The following is a 20,284-nucleotide window of genomic DNA, read 5'->3' as shown; positions in this document are numbered from 1 at the left end:
CACACAAATATATAAAGGTACCTTATTTAATATCCCCATAACTAAGAGAGAAGTTAAGATTAAATTCAAAAACCGTCCCTTCGATATATGCGGTATGTAAAGCTCATTTTTAAAAGGGGGTACCAAAATGTGATTGTTTTAAGCGAATTAAAGCAAATTACGTATTTTATAACAATCAAATAGAACCATACGCATTAGATATAGGAACTATTATGGAAATTTTGTAATATAATTAATAGATTATACGATCAAGGATATTTCAAAAATGTATTTAAAAGAAAAAAACGCATTTTACCTTTTTTATTTTTTTATGTCAATTTTATTAATAACTCTACTTTTTGTGTATTTTTTTTCGTGTTTTTTAATGAATTTTATTTTTGTCCTGTATCTTAACTTTTTAAAATAATTAAAACGTTACACTTTTTTTAAAAAATAAATAAAAGATAATATGAATAAATCCACTGATTGGTGGTATTCTATAAAACCTCAAATTATAGTCTATTAAAATTGTCGTTTAATCAAATGTTCAAAAACGAAATTCATAATTAAGCTCATATATTTGCAAAATACGCAAAGCAATATATTATTTTTTATTTTCCAATGTTTTTAATCATAATTATAAAAAATATAAATAATTGTACACAGCTTATAGCCCCAATAATCTGATAATCCACTGTATATATTTTTTCAATTATGCATACACAATGTTGAAAAAAATATAAGCTTTCGATACTTCACAAATTTGATGTTTTATTTTAAAAAATGTTTAATCCTCTTAATTATGTTTTTTTTTCTTTATCGTGTTTATTATTTCGAAAAAAAAACAATAATCCAAATATTAACAAATGGATTAATAAATATGTAGATCAACAAATTATTAAATTAAATATAACTATATAAATAGCAAAATAAACAAAATGACAATCCTAAAAAATGTAAAAAAGAAATTCCATTCCGAAGGCAATTCTTTATAAAATTGTCGCTTTTTTAAGCGCATTTTAAAAGAAAAAGCGATTTATAAGTAAAACGTACGATACACTACTATGTACTTCTATAGTTTCTACCTCCTTAATTATGTTAATATGACCATTCAACGGTATATAATGTCGAAATGAAATTGAAGTACCTTAATTTTCTTAAACAAGTTAAAGGGAAAAATTATATTACACATAATAGGCAATACAATAAAAGACATTACAGTAGTAACTATATAAATAATAAAAAAAATAAAACAAGTAACTATGTATCTTACCCCATGCCCACACAAAATGAACGCAATCATAGATATAATTTTGAAGTATTAATGAAAATAATAAAAAATAGAGCAGATGAATATAACCTTATAAAAATAAAAGAAGCTCAAAATAAAATATTATTACACTTACCAAATTTTACAATAAACGAAGTAATATCAACACTTATCCTTTCTTTTAAATATAATTTATTAAATTCGAAATTATTACACGAAATAACAGAACACTTATTCCATAATTCTTCTTTTTTAAATACCAACCATTTGTATATCTTAGTTTTAATAGCAAAAAAAATACAGCCACCAAATTTTGATTTTTCACAAAAAAAACATGTAGAGGAAGTGAAAAGGGTAGAGGACATATCATATCAAAGCAATGGCGTTGAGACACATGAAGAATTTGTGAACGGCATAAATGAAAACATAAGATGGCAAAAAAAATTTTATAATGAAATAAAAGAAAATATTTTTTTAAATTCACCTAAAATGGAAGATAATGATTATGATAATTTGGGTTGTTTATCAAATGAAGATACTAGCGATGACCACATTATAAAAAAAACAAATGAAACCCAGAAAGCTGAAGATATTGAAATATATAAAAATGAAACAAATTACAACATTCTTGGTGATATAGAAAGATTTTCATTCGACACAGAAGAATCTCAAATTCAAATGTGTCACGTCTATGAAGACACCCTTTCTGATGATGTTAAAAATATATACCTTAAAATTAGGGAAATTTTACATAATAATTATAACAATATATACCTAAACATAAAAAATAACATGCACAATAATTTACTCTTATTAAATTATTTGTATGAAGAAGGAATTATTTCAAAAAGTGATTTCATAAAAATTGTATATAACATTAACACAGAGCTCAGTACAAATACAAACGATAACATATGGTACGATGATACTTGTAATGATAAGTATCAGGACCATCGTGAGGATATTGATAAGACTTATTCAGAACACATTTTAATTGAATATATAAAAGAACAAACCGAAAAAACATCGACATGTGATCTATATATCCAAATACATTTAAACTTGCTTAAAGATATGCTTAAAAAAAATCATTTCATTAATAATATATTTCTTTTAGAAAAATTAGAAAATAATATTACGATAAAAGAAGAAGAATATATTTATAAAAATATGTATACAAATATTTTTTCGAGTTTTTTTTTTAATCTCAAAAATGTACAGAATGATATTAATTGGTTAAAATTATTTTATTTAAATATTATAACGTATGAAATATTTAAAATATTTACAGGGAATAATGTACCTAACGATATTCAAGTTAATTTTTCTTTTCTTAAAAATATTAAATGTGCAGATATTTTACAAGAAGGAAAACATAAAGACATTAATTATGAATTATTGGCTGTAATATATTATTTAAAAAAAAATAATTTATTAAATTATACAGTTAATATATTTGAGAACAATTTATATGATATAAAATATATTTATGGAAAGTATTCCCAATTTCTTAATTTATTAAACAATTTCAATTTGTTTGACATACTTATGAGTGACAATTTTTGTAAAGAAGTTAAAACACCGTATATTCATAACATAACACAATCTTTTATCAACACAGATAAGATTATGCGAGGATCGGAAACTACACACAACATCAGTAAAAAAAATCAAGCTCAAAAAAATGACGGTATATTAATAAATGACTTTTTTTCCTTTTTTATGGTTGAATTTACCTTCAATATTACATCCAATTTAAATAAAATTAATTTATGTGAACAAATATTTATATTAAAATATATACAATTATTAAATTTCAAAAATGAATACTTATCCGATTTAATTACTGAAAACTTATACAACTTTTTCATAAGAAAACAATATAATTCAGATATTAATTATTTATTTTATTTTTTAGAGTATATGCACATATTACTTATATATTCTCCACATGTCTTTTTTAACATAATAAATAATATATATCTTCCAGGGTTTCAAAATTTATTAAATGGAGTCCCAAACAAATATATATTTATTAAAAACGTAAAAAGTATATACAACCATCTTAATACCGTAATAAGTCAAAAGGAAATAGAGCTACAAAAATTAAAGAAATACAATGGGGCAAGTATTTATGAAAAAAATTACTCAACATCCTATAATAAAAAAACGATAAAAGAGTTTCAAAATATTTTATATGACTTTTTATTTCTATAAAACACAAGGTGATGAAAAAATTCACTAAAACATTATCAATTTTAACATTATTAAGAGTATGCTTCTTCGAAAAGAATAAATTTGACAATTTCTTTACAACGTATATAGAAATACATACAAAAATAATTTATAAGATGACATATAATTATATATTTAACCCTCGTTTGTTAATTTAATCATATATATACATTTGCGTGTATAGACGTATTATATCCCCACATATAATATGTTTTTTTCTTTATGCTATATTATTTGTTTGCTTACACATTTTATAACACATTATACGAAAAAGGAATAATATTACTTTCTTCGTAACTTTTTTTTGTAAATATTTTACTTGAAATTTATTCAAATAAATAATGTTTTCTTTGGATATGTAAACTTATTCAATATAAATTTTGTATATTAATAAAAGGTATCACAATGTTATTTTTACTTCTACATTTTTAAAGTTAAAAATTGTCGGAAAATTTTTTTATAATAAAAGTATTTTCCATTATTTAATAAAAAGAAGCTAAATATCAATCCATATTGTGTGTATGTAACAAATAGAATGTCGAATAGCATAATAATAATCCCACGAAAAATTATATCTTTCGCATGTATTTAATTTTTTTCTCTAACTTATGAAATTTCAAAACATTTATAATTAGTCTCTTTTTATGTTTAATTCCTTTTTGCGTGCGCTCAAGCAAAATCAATAGTACTTATATATTTATGTGTACATACGTGTAAAAAAAAGACACACTATTGTGGCAACTAATATAAATGTTTAATATTAAAAGTTTTAATTAATAAAACATTAAGTTATATATAAGGATCTATACACAATATAAATAGTTCACAAATTTCCTGTTATCTTATATATATACATACTATATGCACATATGTGTACATTTCTCTTGTATATATAAAAATGCGGAATAATGAAATTAATCTTAAAATCGAATCATTAGGGTAATATATAATTGACTTCCCAAAAAAATGTTATAATATTAATCTGTGACTCATGCAAATGCAAACGTACGCATATTTTCTTATTAACTTATTCACCTTTTCAGGGTAAAATCACGCAAACCAACAGCTAAGGAAAGTTTTAAAAATGTTCAAAACGTCCCAGAGACTGTATAGTAAAAAATAATAATAAAACATATATGTATTTTTTACATTCGAGTCATAACTATATACTTAGTTTGGAATTATATTTACTATGTTATTATGGCTGTATTCTTCTATTTATTTATCTAAAGATTCTCATCATGGTTTATCACACTTGTGTATACATATCTTTATCCATATTTCACCCTTATATATAGAAAGCATCATGTGATAAGAAAAAAATACAAAATTCAAATGAGTCTACCAACAAGGCCCATATACGAGGTAATAAAAAATGCATATAATTCATAAAGAATGATGAATATATGTCTATAAAAAAAATTACTGATATACTTGGATTCCTTAATCCCTATGCAGTTTCTAAAGCTCGAAAATTGCAACTGCCAAAAGATAATAATGGGGATAAATCCACGAATATTAAATTAATAGTAAAAAAAGTAAATGGTTCTGATATAGAAAATCAAGACAACATATCCCAAAAAAAAATTATCCCCCACAAAATATACAAAAGTTCAAAATTTTTTGAAAATAGTGAAAATATTAAACATAATAGAAGTAATAAAATGACTAAAAGTTGTTTTTCAAACCATGAAAACATAATAAGCTCCAAAAATAATGAAGCTTCCCTCAGCCCAATAAATCCATCATTTATGAAAATAAAAGCAAATGATGATTACCTAAATGAGCTTTTAAAAAGAAAAAATGTATCAATCCAATCAGAATTCAAATGTGATTCAAAAAAAAAGGAATGTAATGTGTCATCTCCAATTGTTAAATCTCCAGAAGATATTTCTAATAGTAGTGATGATATTAACACTATGGATATTATAGAGCAATATCAAAAAAAACAAAAAATGAAAATTGAAAAAAAAAAAAAAATATTATTAAACAAAAGAAAAAATGAGTTAATAAAAAGAATAACATACAAGGATGCGGAGGCACAGGTTTTCATTGACGATTTTACAAAATATTACAGGTATTAATATTTTGAATGCAGTGTATATGCGATCTATAATATTTATCTTTCTCTCTACATCTATATATATGTATGTATTACTTTCCCTTTTTACAAAATAAAACGAAAGTGAAGTAAAATCTAGTATAGAAAGCATAGTCCAAGATGTCTTAAATTCGGCCCTAAAAAGCGTAATATATTCATGAAATTTTATAAATGCCCTTAAGATCAATATGCTTACTACCCCATAAAATTACTATTCTAATTTATGCATTACTTTTTCATGGATATTTATCATCTCTTTAAACTTCATTTTTTCATAGTTATATCAAGAACAAGAGCTAAACCAAATACGAAATAACATAGGGTATTACGAAAACATCCGAATACAAAAATATGATTCCCTTGAAAATGCTGAAAAAATATGTAACGCCTTTTACGATGAAACAGTAATATACTGAAACAAAACAAATAATAAATGAAAAGCAAAAATTAGTGTAATAATTATATCCAAATAATCAAATATATGCATAAATTCATAAATGCAAATGTATACACAATTATTTCTCTCGCAGCAACAAAAAATAAAAGATAGAACTGCTCTGAAAAATAAAATTCTAATTATAATAAAAAAGAAAATCGCTTTTAGTAAAGCCAAAAATAATATTAATCATATTCTTCAAAAAAATATAGATTCATTTTCTCTTTCGGAATATTTACCAACAAAATTTGAAGTATAAATAATGGGGAAACAAATATATATACACTACAAACATAAGTAGTAACAACACAAAAATATTTACATATTTAAATTCGTTTTCTTTTTATAGAAAGGTGTTGATCTTATAATTTTACCTTGGTTAACAGAATACATTCTTTATTTAGTAAGATAAAACCAAGATTAATTCACTGCATTATTGTCTTTTTTCAATTTGTTCTTTCTCAAATTGTAAAATATTTGAATAAGTGAATGAATTAGTTGCATATATTCGTTCGCAAAATTACCCATTTAATAAAAAATAATATGAGCAACAAAAGTGTTGCCACTTTTTTCCTTTATATATATGCATACATAATGGGATACATTTATTTTAATTTAGGAAAATGTGAAAACAAAAATTGTTCATAATATTGTTACAGGTAAAAAATCTAAATCAATTCATTTTAGCTTGCACCCAATAAAATTCACACATATATATACATAAAATGTTTTTCCCAAATTATGTACATTTTCTTTTTTCATCGCCCAGAGATGATAGAACAAACGCTTATTTCAAGATCTGAATTGCACAACCAAAATTCCAATAACATCACATAACTCAAAAATAAAGACCTTAACAAATGTATAAAATACTCATTCCTAGCGAAGAAGTCCAACTATATATATCAATAATTTTTCAAAAATTTCTTTTTTTGGATTAACTATATGTTTAAGTAAATGGTATTATGCATAGTTATACCATTTCTTTTGTGTATTAAAAAAAGGTGCATATGTATACCCTAATACTCGCTTTTTATATCATTTTTTTCAAATTTATTAATTTTTAAAAAGTTAATCGAAACACAAATAACGGTATTAAGAAGGTAGTTTTCGTTTAGTAAAAATTGAATACTGTGAAAATGCATTCATTTTTCAAACATACTCAATTAAACTATTACAAAAAAATAAAATGTATTAAAATATAAAAATATAACAACAATAAAGTGCGTTAATAGTATGGCTATATGCCCTATAGTCCTCCACAGTGTTACAAAAATAATAAAATAACACCGCACACAAAAAAGGAAATGGTAAAAACACATATGGAAAGCATATGCAAACATATTTATAAATGCATATAAAAAAATACATACAAATAAATATATTCCGGTATAATATAAAATTATTATTATTATTGCCGTTTTCTCCAACTGAGTTCATTTAAACATTCACAATAAGGACAATAACATTTCAATCATTCTTCATTACTATACGCTTCATCATCATTTCCTACTGCATCTTCCTCGTTTTTAATACCTTCGTTTTCACTTTTAATTTTGACTGCTTTTGCAAGATTCTTTGCTTTACTTATAGTAGATTCAATTTTTCCAAGTATATCTTCAGCTAGTTCTTTCATTTTATTTTCAGATTTATCATTTTCATTTTTTTCTTCTTTTTCCTTTTCATTCTCATTTGCATTTGGTTGGTTTTTTTGTTGTTGTTGTTGCTGCTGCTGTTGTGTTTCATCTGCTGGTCTACCTCGTTTTTTCTCAGATGCTTTTTTGCATATAAGTACTAAACTGTTATGCACATATTGATTTTCCCTTACAATATATCTTATTAAAGGAAAACATTTATTTATTCTACTTAAAACCTTTTCATCTATTTGAATGTTTAAAAGCACTTGCATATATAAATGTAAAGCATCTGACTTATTAATATTCGTTTCTTTCATTTTTTTAAATATTTTTTCTACTAGTGTTTCATTATATTTGCTTTTTTTAATAAACGATAATAAAAACTCTAATATTTCTTTATTCATTTCGTATGTTAACCTCCTTTCATTATTAGCTAATACAGATACCATATCACAAATATTATTTACTAATGTAATAGGTGATTTACGGCTAAGTTCATAAAAAAATGATTTTGATCCGCTCGATATCTTATCATCTGCATCATTGGTTAAATACATCATATGTACAAGCAATGTATTTTTTGCTTTTACAGTATCAGTCATAAATAAATGTGTAAAAACAGAGACAGCTGTTCTTCTCATATTTATGTCCTTATCATTTAGTACTTTGAAAATATATTTATTATATGGTTCTAAAATATTTGGATGTCTATACAATAAGTCTGCATAACTTATTAATAACATCTTTCGTATATTTGAAATTGTTTTATACAATATCGTGTTTTGTATATACTCGAAATCATTTCCCTGTTTTATTTTATTATGATTCTCACCTCTCTTATCTTCTATGCTTAAATAATCGATATTATCCCCATCATATTCTTTATCTTCAATATTATCATCATCCCAATTTTGCTGAGTGTCACTTCCAATATTATTATCCCTATTTAAGGATAATAACTTTGCAGTCTTTCCAAAAATTTGATTTTCTTCTTCTATTATTATCGATACAATTAGTTGTATTATAGATACCTTACTATAACTATTAGTTATTTTTTGACAAAAACTTTGAGATATAATTGAAAATTTACACAATGTTAGCAAACAAACAAATATAAGTGCATACATGTCATAATACATATATATTTTTTCTTCCATTTTTTGACAATTATTAAACTGTATATAATCTTTATTTTGTTTCTTTGACATATCATCACAAGTATTGTTTTCTTCTACAATTAAACACTCATTAAAAAACTGTGCAGGGTTATTTATTATTAAAAATAATAATGGTACTAGTTTTTTACCAAGTAAATTATTACACACAATCATATGCTCAACTATGTAATCAAAATATTCTCTATCCTTTTCCTCCTTTGTGCACATACCATAATTATTCTCGTTTTTTAAAGACAATTTTTTTAATTTGTTCTGTACCTTCTCTGCATATATATATGTATATAACCCTAAATGGCCCAAAACAAAAATAAATTTTGTTAATGTTGAGCACGGTATATTGGCTAAATTATTCCCATTTTCCATTTTCTTCTTAAGTTTGGATCCTTTGTAATCTATGTTTTTAGAGTTATCTCCATTACTTATTCCAAATAACCCATTTAGCATATTTTTTATCTTTACCGTAAATATAACAATAAAATCATCGAAATGTTCATACATACTTTCGACAATTGATTGAGAGCATTTAATCCACATATTTAAGTCATCATTCAAATAAAAATGTTCAACATATTCATTACTTTTTATTTTGGGATTAATTGTACCAATACTTACGTTATTTACATCATTAATTGTTTTTATCCTTGAAATTTTGTTATTATGTTGGGGACTATCTGTAGAATCGAATATCGAATTGTATAAAGTGCTATCTTTTTTGTTGTCTATAGTATGATCAAATACTAAATTGAATAAAATAATTAAAAGACTTTGTATGATTTTATTTGTATTGTTATATTTTAATATTAAAATTAAAAGATTGATAAAATGCATATTATCTTTATATTGATTAATAAATAAAATAATTAAATGCTTTCTTTTATTAGTAAAATAAAAATATTGTTCTTTCTTTCCTTTTTTTGTATTAACTGTATGTATTGAATGACATAATATCTTCATAAGTAGTAACGCACCTTCTTTTATAAGCATATTCTTATTTTCACTAAATGTATCGACAAATATTATGATAAATAGTTCGTCTAATAATTTGCTTATACTTAAATTGCTCTTTTCGTTCATTAACAAGCATTCCATTATCTTTTCTATACTTGCTATATCTTTTAATTTGCTATTTATTATAATGTTAATTAACCTAAATGCACTAATTCTGTAATCTTCATAACATATATTTACATTTATAAACTCGTTAACAATTATTTCAATAATACTGTTATTATTACTAAATATTAAAGACCAAACATTATTCATATGTTCTCCTGCTTTTTTATTTCCACACATATGTGCTAAAATTAAAAATTTTATTGAACTTTTTTGATCTGCATCCACTATAGAATACAGTAGTTTAAAACATATATCAACGCAGTTATCCACAATCATAGAAATGGATAAAACTTCGCTATACATTTTTATTAATAAATCATATTTGCTGTTATTAGCATTGCTATTTCGCCTCTTATTCTTATCGTCACTTAAAAATGACTCCACACTATCTATGTCATCATCTTTTTCTGTGTTATTTGCCTTTTCTTTACAAGTTTCATCTTCGCTATTTGCGTCGTCACTATCGCTATCAGAAAGGTTTATATGATTTTTTTTATTTTTGTCTTTGTTTGAAGAATTTTCATTCATCTTCCCCTTTTTATCCATTCCTATATTTCCTGATTCACACACACCCTTTTCTTTATTTTCTTGTTCAATCATCATATCTTTACTTTTGTTCAAACTGATTAGCTCCCTTTTTATTTTGTTAGTATCTAATGGAATGACATATTTATTATTTACTACATCGCTAGCTATACATGAAAGTAATGAAAATGCTCTCTGTCTAACCAAAGGTGACTTGTCATTAATCCTTTCACTACATATCAAACATATATTATTGTAATAATTTAATGGAATAAAATTATTTTCAATTAATTCTTGTAATATTTTTAATAAATGACATCGTACATGCAATTTTGCATCATATTGTCTAGATATTAATACATTCATAATAAAGGATCTATTTTTTAAACATTCTTTAAAACATAATTGTAAAAATTCAGAATCTTCCAAAATTATTTTATTTATTATATCTTTATAAGTTGTGTTAATATTACTATCATTAATATTTAAAGAAATATTATTTAAAAAATTATCAGTTTTTTTTTTCCTTCCATTTTGATTATCTTGTTTTTTATCTAAACAATTTTCTCCATTGCTATTACGCTTATTACTGTTTCGATTTTTTTTATTACCTTTTTTTTGCTTTGTTTTTTTATTCTTTCTCTTTCCATCACTGTCTTCACTATAATCTTCATCTTTCTCATCATTTGAACTAAAGAAACAACTACTATTGTCTTCATCGCTTTCAGCATGCGCATTATTACCACTTCCTTTTTTTCTTTTAAAAAACTCATCTTCATCTTCACTATCTATTCCATATATTTTACTTCGCCGATTCTTTTTTCTATTTATCATCTCATTTTTATCCTCTTTATTTGGCATATCCTGAGCATCACGGGCTTCCCTTATCTCTTCCCAGGATTTGGCTAAAATTATAAAATTTTTAAATATGTCAAAAATATATTTTCTTATATAATATATATCAATACCTAGCATGTCTATAAGATCTTTCAAAAAATCCAACAAATGTAAACTTAAATTTTTAGACAAATATTCCAAAATATTTAAAATGTTGATTATTTCGTTCTGTGAGTGTGATTGTAAATTTAAATTTAAATATAACAAGGAATTGTCTTTTATATAATCAACAAATTCTTTTATTATAATTCTAGGTATCGGCGTATTTTTCGCAATTAGTAACGAATCACACACGTTTACATTCGTACATTTTTTGCATACGTTTAAAAATATATAAGTAAAAGAAAACGAATGAAAATTCACACCATATGCATTTTCTTTTACAATCTGATCATTTTTAGGTCCATTATTGACTGTACTGTTCTCCACATTATCACCGTTTTCGTTATCATCACGTTTCAAGTTTTCGATTATTTCATTTTTCTCTTCATCCTTATTTGCAAAATTATTGTTTTCCTCTTTAATATATAGCTTTAGTAGCTTACTAACAATCATAGATATAGAATCATGGTAAGCCGTAATATTAATAATATTATTACTACTATTACTATTATTATTATTCTCTTGATTTATAATATATATATTTAAAAAAAATTGGACATATATGTCCACTACCGATATATTTACCTGTTCATACAAAAGATTAAAATCAATAACACTCAGCAATAAAACTATATTATTTAAAAGTGAGTTTAAATTTTTTATGGCAATATTCTTTTCTTCTTCATTATCTTTTTTGATTTTTTTTCGTCCTCTTTGAACATTTATAACAATTTCTGTATTCTGCTGTTTTAAAAATTTGCTGTTATAATAACTATTAAATATATTTATATATATAAATGTCAGAGCGTTAAAATACGAAATTAATATTTCATTTAAATCGAAAAATGTAAATTTATTTTTTTTATCGGTTGCATAATATTCCTTATAATTTTGATCTAAGCATTCTATAACCATATTCATAATGTTATTATTTTCATTTGTAATCATATTTAATATTTGAACTCCATTGTTCCATTCATTTTTTTTGTTACATTTTTCTAAACACTTAAAATAATTTTTATATATATCAACACTCTTTTCAGCCAATATAATTAAACATCCAAATATCTTCTCGTGTTCGAAATCATCAAAATTATCACATATCCTTATATAATTCAATAAATAATCAAATCCTTCTTGGGTTAGTAATAGCAACACATTACTATAACTCTCATTTATAAAGTTAAATAATTTAATTATGGACTCACAGTTTAAGCTTATATTATCAAGATCTTCTGCTTCACACGCACACACATATTCGTTTTTTTTTATTTTTATGTCCTTTAAAAAATTATCAATGCTATTATCTAGCGGTACTTTAAATTTTTTTATCTTCCCCTGCAGCATTGTTACTTCATATTCGAATAAGCATGAATAATTAGGAAAATAAAGATATGTATATCTGTATATGCATATATCTCAGCTTTATTACACACAATGTATCTGTTATTTTAACCTTGATAAAATATATTTAACGTATTTTACAATATTATCGCTATAATTTTATCTTTTACACTGTATAATTGAGCATATATGCAAATTTTTCCCTACATTAGTATGCTATACAAAGGTGTGTAATAATGAAAGTATAAAAAAATAATAACTAAAAAAAGGTTTAAGATATAAAACTATATCAGAATTGTGTCTTTCTTAGCAACTCAAAATTAAAATATTTCTTAATTAATCCGCCTTTCACCTTATTTTTGCCAATGAATAAACATAAACAATGTATACATATGTGTATAATTATACTGTATACATATTCATACATACATTAATGTGTATATTTTTTTTCTCATATCACCTTTAAAATTCAAAAAAATATATAAGCTAATAATATGAATATATTCCAAACTTTAAAGAATGCACTCATGCATACGTATAATTTGAAAGACGAAGAACTAATAAAAGTCGTTTATAAATATATATCAGTGTAAATCCATAAAAAATATGCACGCACAATATACATAAAAGCGAACTTCTTAGATTATGCTAAAATAGTTAAATTCATGATCATATAATCCATTTAAATAATGGCATATATTGTTATTTAAAAAAATATTTGGGGAAATTTTGTAATTTCATACACAAAAATATATACGAATAATAATGCTATGTTTGGTATCATTTTATGTGTGTTATATATTTACCAATTTTTGTGCGTATCAATATTTTTAATAGGCAATTGAAAAAAAAGAGGAATAAAAAAAAGGAAAAGCTAGCGAAAATATTCCAATTGACCTCTTAAAACTTTATGAGGAGTTAATGATAATATATATATATATACAGGTTATATATGAAAAAAAGTTGTTTCAATTAGTGCGCTATAAGAATTTTCCATTAAATATCAAAAACATTCAAATAACTTATTCTCTTCTAAAGAAAAATATTATGTAAACATTTTTAGCATAAAAATCACATTTTTAGTGCCATGAATTAAATGGAACAAATTTTTCATTTGGTGTGCAAACACATTTTATGTAAAAAATCCTTATATTATATATATTGGCATGTAGGAAATATATGTATTATTACTAATGCACAGATCGAACTGCAAATCATGCAATAGGCTTTTTTCGTAAATGATAATTGCATTTATTATTTTATAAAAGGGTATAGAACCCAGGACGCAAAGACGAAATAAATTAAAATGAAGAAAAAATGAATTTGTATTGTTTTTTCGTTATTTCTTTCTATTTTTTTTGTATTTTGAATATCAAAACATTAAATAATCATCATTCTGCAACATGCAATTGTTCAATATCGGGACAATAATAACCACCATATTTCTCATTATGATTTTTGCATTTGCATAAGACCCTCACACCTTTTATGACATTATTTTCCTCTTCGCCCTTTTCATCGAGTTTTATGCACTCTGCATTGGGATCACACCCTCCATTATTTATTTTACAATTTTCTTCACACTTAAACATATTATTAATATCAGTTGAGTAACCTTCCGCACAAGAACAATATTCTATTCCAAATTCATTTACACAAAAACCATTAGTACCACAATCTAAATTACAATCACCGTCTTGTAAAATCCGTCTTTTTATTGCCCAATTTTTTATTTCATTGTTTTTTGTATCATAAACAATGGTATTAATATCGGTGTCCAAAGCGCTATATTGGCTAATATCTCCTATATGTTTTCTATCCCTTAGGTTCTCCAAAATATGTTCATTTATTTCATTACTCTTTTCATTATTCTTATCTATTATCTCTAATTTAAAGCATTTACTAAAAGCATAAAATAAATCTGCATTATTTTTTGTTAATTCATGCAAATAATCAAAAAAGTAATATGCATTCAAAAAAATTATTACTTTTGATATTTTCATTTTTTATATCCTAATTAAAAAATGTTTTTTTGTTTTACACTTTTTTATATCCAATTGTCTATATAAATATTACATATATTATTTTTCGGAATATTTGGTGTGTGATTATGTATTTGTCAACACGCCTTTAAGCTTCCTTTCTTGCAATTTAAATGTAGGTAAGGTGAATATCAAATAAAGGATTAAATAAATAAGACTTTATGTAATAAAAATATTTATGCGATATAAACGATAAATGTTATGGAAAATAAACGTCTTCACAGTAATATAAAAAATTAATTAAACAACAGACCATCAAGTCTTATACTAAATGATATTCATATATATAATTATATTTTATTAAATATGTAGCATCAAATGAATAATAAAGCGGAGCATTTAAAAGTGCATTACAATATTTATCCCTACACTTGTAAGTTTACACTGAGCATGTGCTATCGTATTCCGACTTTTTCATATCCATACATATTAAAAATGATCCATAACGGAAAAATGTGTGCATTTTTATTCCAATGAATGGTAAAAATATGTGTATATAAAACAAAGCAAAATTTTATTTTTTCTTTTCCTCAATATACTCAAAAAAGCATACCTATATATACATATAAATACGCAACATTAATTTTTTTTAAAAGAGTAAATGCCTTAAATTCACACAATGATCATCATAAAAAAAACAATTTTTTTTTGTCATTACAACGTATTTTTTTTGAATTTTATCTTTTCTATACTGAGTTTCAAATCAATAAGAATGCGTGATTTATTTTACCTTATTTTTGCAACTATAAATGTTATCTAATAATTTGAGAAAAGTATAATATTTTTTTGCTTTATTACTTTTTATATCTTAAAGAGTTACAGTTTTTAGTGACAATGTTTTTGCCAAAAACTATGCTCAATGATAATGGCAAATTGCAATTTGGCTATAACAATGAATGAGAAAAAAATAATAAATATTAAATTAATTACATTAAAAAATGTGTTTATAAAAATTCTATACTATATTATTATTTATCTTTATAAATACATTAATGTAAAATAATAATGCTATTGTCTACTCATATGGAATGTACCAATAACTCATACATCCCTCTGCAATAAACAATACGCATATTTAAATGAATGAAAGGATTCCTTCGAATATGGTCCTTCTACATCCCATAAAATTTTAAATAATATTAAAGCATTTTTTATTTGTTTATTAAAAAGAAAATAATTAGCTAAATAATATATTCCGTCGTATAAAATTAAAGACGAATGCTTCAAAGTACGTATTAAATAAAAATAGCTTGAATTTTTTTCATAATATTTATTAAAATAACTCAAAAAATTAACTGATTGTAAATGCTTTATTGAAGGCTTATTCAAATTAAAAAGTGATAATAATGTTTCATAAAAGTTGTATTGCTCACGCTTGTTCTCACAAAAAGGTTGAACCACACAACATTCGTTTCTTAATTTTTTAAAATAATCTTTTAAAAATCTGACACACCATACATGGCATTTATCAGATATTTTCCAATATTCTTCTAAATTTCTATCCTCGTTTTGAAAAAAAAAATCCCTTTTTTTTATTTTTAAATATATATCAAACACCATAGATGAAAACAAAAGGTTTTTATTATGTCTCCATGCAGATTTTAATGCCCCTATGCAATCATTTATTTGCCCTGTTTTAAAATAAATATTAACCAAAAAATAATAATAAACATTATTCTTTCTAAAATAAATAGCATTTTTATAACACAAAATAGACAAATCATAATTGTTCTTACACTCTAGGCATTTACCTAGACAAAACCATGCATTTGAATTATTCATATATAAACTAATTAGCTTTATCAATATAAAAATGGAACTGTTTAGGTTTCCACATGAAAAATATTCTTTTGCTAAACTTAAGTAAGAATATAAGTGAAAATTGTTTTTTTTTATTGACTTTTTGAAATAATAAATAGCCATTTGACAATTTTTTATCAATGAATAATATTTACCAAGACTGTAATAAAATTTATCATCCCATATTTTATTTTTTATTATGTTTTCATTTTTTTTTCGAGAAATATATGAGCATTTATCCATTTTTTTACTATTTTCATATTTATTTAAAGTAAGAAAAAGTTTTGATATGTCTTTTTTAAGATAATATATATTTACCACCAATTCCATATAAATAAACATGTTTGTAAAATAGTTAGGAATCCACATTTTTTTAATAATTTTATATATTTCAGGGGTAATTACTTCGATGGTGTTTCGTTTCCTAATGTAACAATTAGAATCACTGTCATAATCTCCATTAAAATCTTCCTCTTTGTAATCTATTTCGTTTTCCAAATTGTCCCCTTGACCTATTTCATTGTATTCACTCCTTGAAAGAGGTTTCTGTTTTCTGCGGTTTTCTTCTAAATATAGAACAAAACATTTTTCAGTGAATTTGGTTTTTAATTTTTTATTTTCATTACATACTTTTTGCATTCTTCTAAAGCATTTCATGCTTTTATTTATCTTCCCACTGTAATAATACAATTTCCCTAGTTCACTCAATACGTATAAATTATTTCCAAGTCGTTTTCGCAAATACTCATAGGAATATATAGAATATTTATGTAATGTACTATTAAGCGAACAAAAATGCGCAAAACCAAATAGTGTCATTATATTATTTTTGAAATTATATCTTTTTTTGTACATCTCATATTTTTGTAGAAAATAAACATTTGATAGTTTCTCCATTTTATTTCTCCTTAAATAATGCTCATTTATATCGATTTTATTGTCTATTTTTTTTTCTGGATTACATTGGTTCTTGTCTATATTTTTCCTCCCTTTGAAGCTTCCCTCTTTATCTTCCAAATCGGTAAATATTTGGCTTACAAAATAATTATTATTAAAAAAAAAAGACTTATTAATATTTATAAAAGGGTTAATATAAATGTAGTCGTTATAATTTGCCATGATAGTTTCCATGTTTGGTTTTTCATATAAAGAAAAAAATTCATTTTCAAATAAGTAATCACACATTCTTTTTATTTTGTTAGAGTTTTCTAAAAAATTTATATTTTTTTTTATTAATCTCTTCTTCCCTTTTAAAATATCTGCATTTTTTATGGTTGTTTTATTTTTCTTTTTCCTCTTAATATTAAAATTTTTATTATCAGCTTTTTTTGCTTTTCTCTTTTTCGCTATATTTTTTTTGTTTCCTAATTTAATTTCTCTTTCCTTTTCCATATTTTCTTGGATAATTATTTCTATAGAAACTATATTATTAAAATATGTCCAGCTCACAAAATTGAAATAATCTTTCTCAATACTCTTTCTGGCATAAAATACGCATTTTTTATACATTCTTAAATCACGATATATAACACTTAGTAATAAATATAAATATGTGTCGAACTTTATTTCCTTTTTTACCTTTTTTAAATATATTATTATGTATTTCAAAACCTCTGTTCTTGCTGCTTCTTTTATACTCCTTTTATTATTTGAGCAGTTACTACTATAATAGTCACACACCATGTTGTTACTTGCTGATTCAGTGTCTTGTCTTTCCATTTTCTTTAAAACTTCTCTATCATAGTAATTATTTATTTCATTTGATTTACGAGTTGTTCCAAATGAATTGCCATACATATACAAACATAACATTTTAAGAAATAATATCAATCGAACATCGACTCTCATTCTTGTTTTAAATTTATTGCAGTAATAATTATTTTCTTTAAAAAAGGAAGTTGATTTTTCTTTACTTTCATTCATTAATTTATCTGTTTCATTATCATAATTTATATTATTTTTTATCAAAACTTTACTTGGATCTTTATCTAAATTATATTTCATATCAATTATTTCATTTTCTCTGTTTATCATATTTCCCATACCTCTATCATTTTTGGTATCCTCATAAGAAATTTTATTATTTCTGTTATCCATTTTATCCATTTTTATTATTTTCCTTACTTTATGTGACAAAAATGAATCTCGTCTGAGAATAGCCTTTGCCAAATCATTGACACCATTTTCATATCTATAAAATTTGTAATTTACAAAAAAATTGTATTTTTCTTCTTCTACTTTTATATTAAAATTATAAGCTCCTATTGTATCCCTATTAATGAAATTCCCTCTTCTATTACTATTTTTTTTCTTTGGTAAGACGTGAAAAACTAATGTCGTTTGATCAGTTTTATTTTTGCTTTTATCGAAAAGATAAGAATAAGAACCATACTTTATATTTTTTCTGGGTGTAGAACAGTTTTCCTTTGATTCTACACTAGCTTTACCACACATTTTTAAATTTTGGAATTCATTTGTCAAATTCACTAAATAATATAAATTATAATAATTATTTTTAAAGTAGTTTTCATTTAAAATATCTCTTTCTTTCAATGAAAAAAAAACACAATATGAACTTATTTTTGTCAACATAAGATATGCTTCTTTATATTTTTTTTGATAAAACAAGGTAATGAATTTTCGATAAAATGGAAATGGCTTCATTAGTATGGCATCATTAATAAATGGCTCACTTTTTATTTTTTTCTTAATGTATTTCATTCCCACATCATTTTGATTGTACTTACTATAACATTTCATTTTATTTTTTCCTCTTTTTTTCTCACATATTCCTTGGATTCCCTTTTTACCTTTCGATAGCTCCAATAACCATGCCGAATTATGATTAAGACATCTCATTTTATAAAAAAATGCTTTCTTGAATACAATTTTTTTAAATAATAATTTATTTATTTTTATTCCCTCTAAGTATTTTGTCGAATTTTTTAGATCCTTTTTATTTATTCTACTTGCCGTGTTACTGTTATTTTGCATATCATTATTTTTATGTTGTCTCAGCTCATCGTTATCGTCGATTTTTCCCTTCTTTTCTATTTTTCCATTTTCCAATCCCTTAGTTCCATTATTATTCATTAAATTTAATGCGTCGTAAATAGAGAAAGATTTTACACTAAAATAAGTGTTTGACAAACTTATTGATCTCCTCTTAGGCTTACTAACAATACTTTCATTACTATCATTATTATGTCTATTTATTAAATTCGAGGGATTTTTAGATTCGCCCTCGATATATTTTCGTTTTCCTCTTAATGATACATTACTGCAGCTTCGGATATCCTTCATATTTTTACTTATATTATTACACCATATTTTAATATTATTTCGTCCTTTTTTCGTTTTTTTAAATAAACTAAAAATATCACTTATATAGTTAAATTAAAAAAATATTTTAATAGCATAATAAAAATAAAGACACTTCGTATTTTTATTTCTAAAAAAATAACGGATGATTATAAATATTGTAATGATAAATAAAAATAAACAAAAAAAATGTATAAGATGAATGATGCTATTTCCACTTAATTGCTAGATACGAAACTCTCTAAAAAGAAATATAAAAATATGCAAGCACACTGTTTCACTAATTCATTTAGAGAAAATA

The 20,284-nt window shown here is 23.7% G+C and overlaps 5 protein-coding genes across 5 annotated transcripts; 2 read left to right on the top strand and 3 right to left on the bottom strand.

Moving 5' to 3' along the window:
* Positions 1-1,111: 1,111 nt before the first annotated feature.
* Positions 1,112-3,466, top strand: PVVCY_1004450 (conserved Plasmodium protein, unknown function; the record flags this gene model as incomplete). The annotated part of the gene is made up of 1 exon (XM_008625893.1): positions 1,112-3,466. One exon carries the CDS (start codon positions 1,112-1,114, stop codon positions 3,464-3,466), a length of 2,355 nt encoding a protein of 784 aa, XP_008624115.1.
* A 916-nt stretch (positions 3,467-4,382) lies between these two features.
* Positions 4,383-6,858, top strand: PVVCY_1004440 (conserved Plasmodium protein, unknown function; the record flags this gene model as incomplete). Its single annotated transcript, XM_008625892.2, has 10 exons — positions 4,383-4,423; positions 4,528-4,591; positions 4,783-4,849; positions 4,943-5,561; positions 5,671-5,731; positions 5,864-5,989; positions 6,116-6,274; positions 6,371-6,424; positions 6,641-6,680; positions 6,791-6,858. 10 exons carry the CDS (start codon positions 4,383-4,385, stop codon positions 6,856-6,858), a joined length of 1,299 nt encoding a protein of 432 aa, XP_008624114.2.
* Positions 6,859-7,495: 637 nt separating this feature from the next.
* PVVCY_1004430 (condensin complex subunit 1, putative) lies at positions 7,496-12,823 on the bottom strand (the record flags this gene model as incomplete). Its single annotated transcript, XM_008625891.1, has 1 exon — positions 7,496-12,823. One exon carries the CDS (start codon positions 12,821-12,823, stop codon positions 7,496-7,498), a length of 5,328 nt encoding a protein of 1,775 aa, XP_008624113.1.
* Positions 12,824-14,211: 1,388 nt separating this feature from the next.
* On the bottom strand, positions 14,212-14,823 carry PVVCY_1004420 (conserved Plasmodium protein, unknown function; the record flags this gene model as incomplete). Its single annotated transcript, XM_008625890.1, has 1 exon — positions 14,212-14,823. The coding sequence occupies one exon, from the start codon at positions 14,821-14,823 to the stop codon at positions 14,212-14,214; it is 612 nt and encodes a 203-aa protein (XP_008624112.1).
* A 1,080-nt stretch (positions 14,824-15,903) lies between these two features.
* PVVCY_1004410 (conserved Plasmodium protein, unknown function) lies at positions 15,904-19,965 on the bottom strand (the record flags this gene model as incomplete). Its single annotated transcript, XM_008625889.1, has 1 exon — positions 15,904-19,965. One exon carries the CDS (start codon positions 19,963-19,965, stop codon positions 15,904-15,906), a length of 4,062 nt encoding a protein of 1,353 aa, XP_008624111.1.
* Between the last annotated feature and the right edge of the window lie 319 nt (positions 19,966-20,284).

The sequence above is a fragment of the Plasmodium vinckei genome (assembly GCF_900681995.1).
Source record: "Plasmodium vinckei vinckei genome assembly, chromosome: PVVCY_10".
NCBI classification, from domain to species: domain Eukaryota; phylum Apicomplexa; class Aconoidasida; order Haemosporida; family Plasmodiidae; genus Plasmodium; species Plasmodium vinckei.
This window is presented reverse-complemented; position numbering and strand designations above follow the sequence as displayed.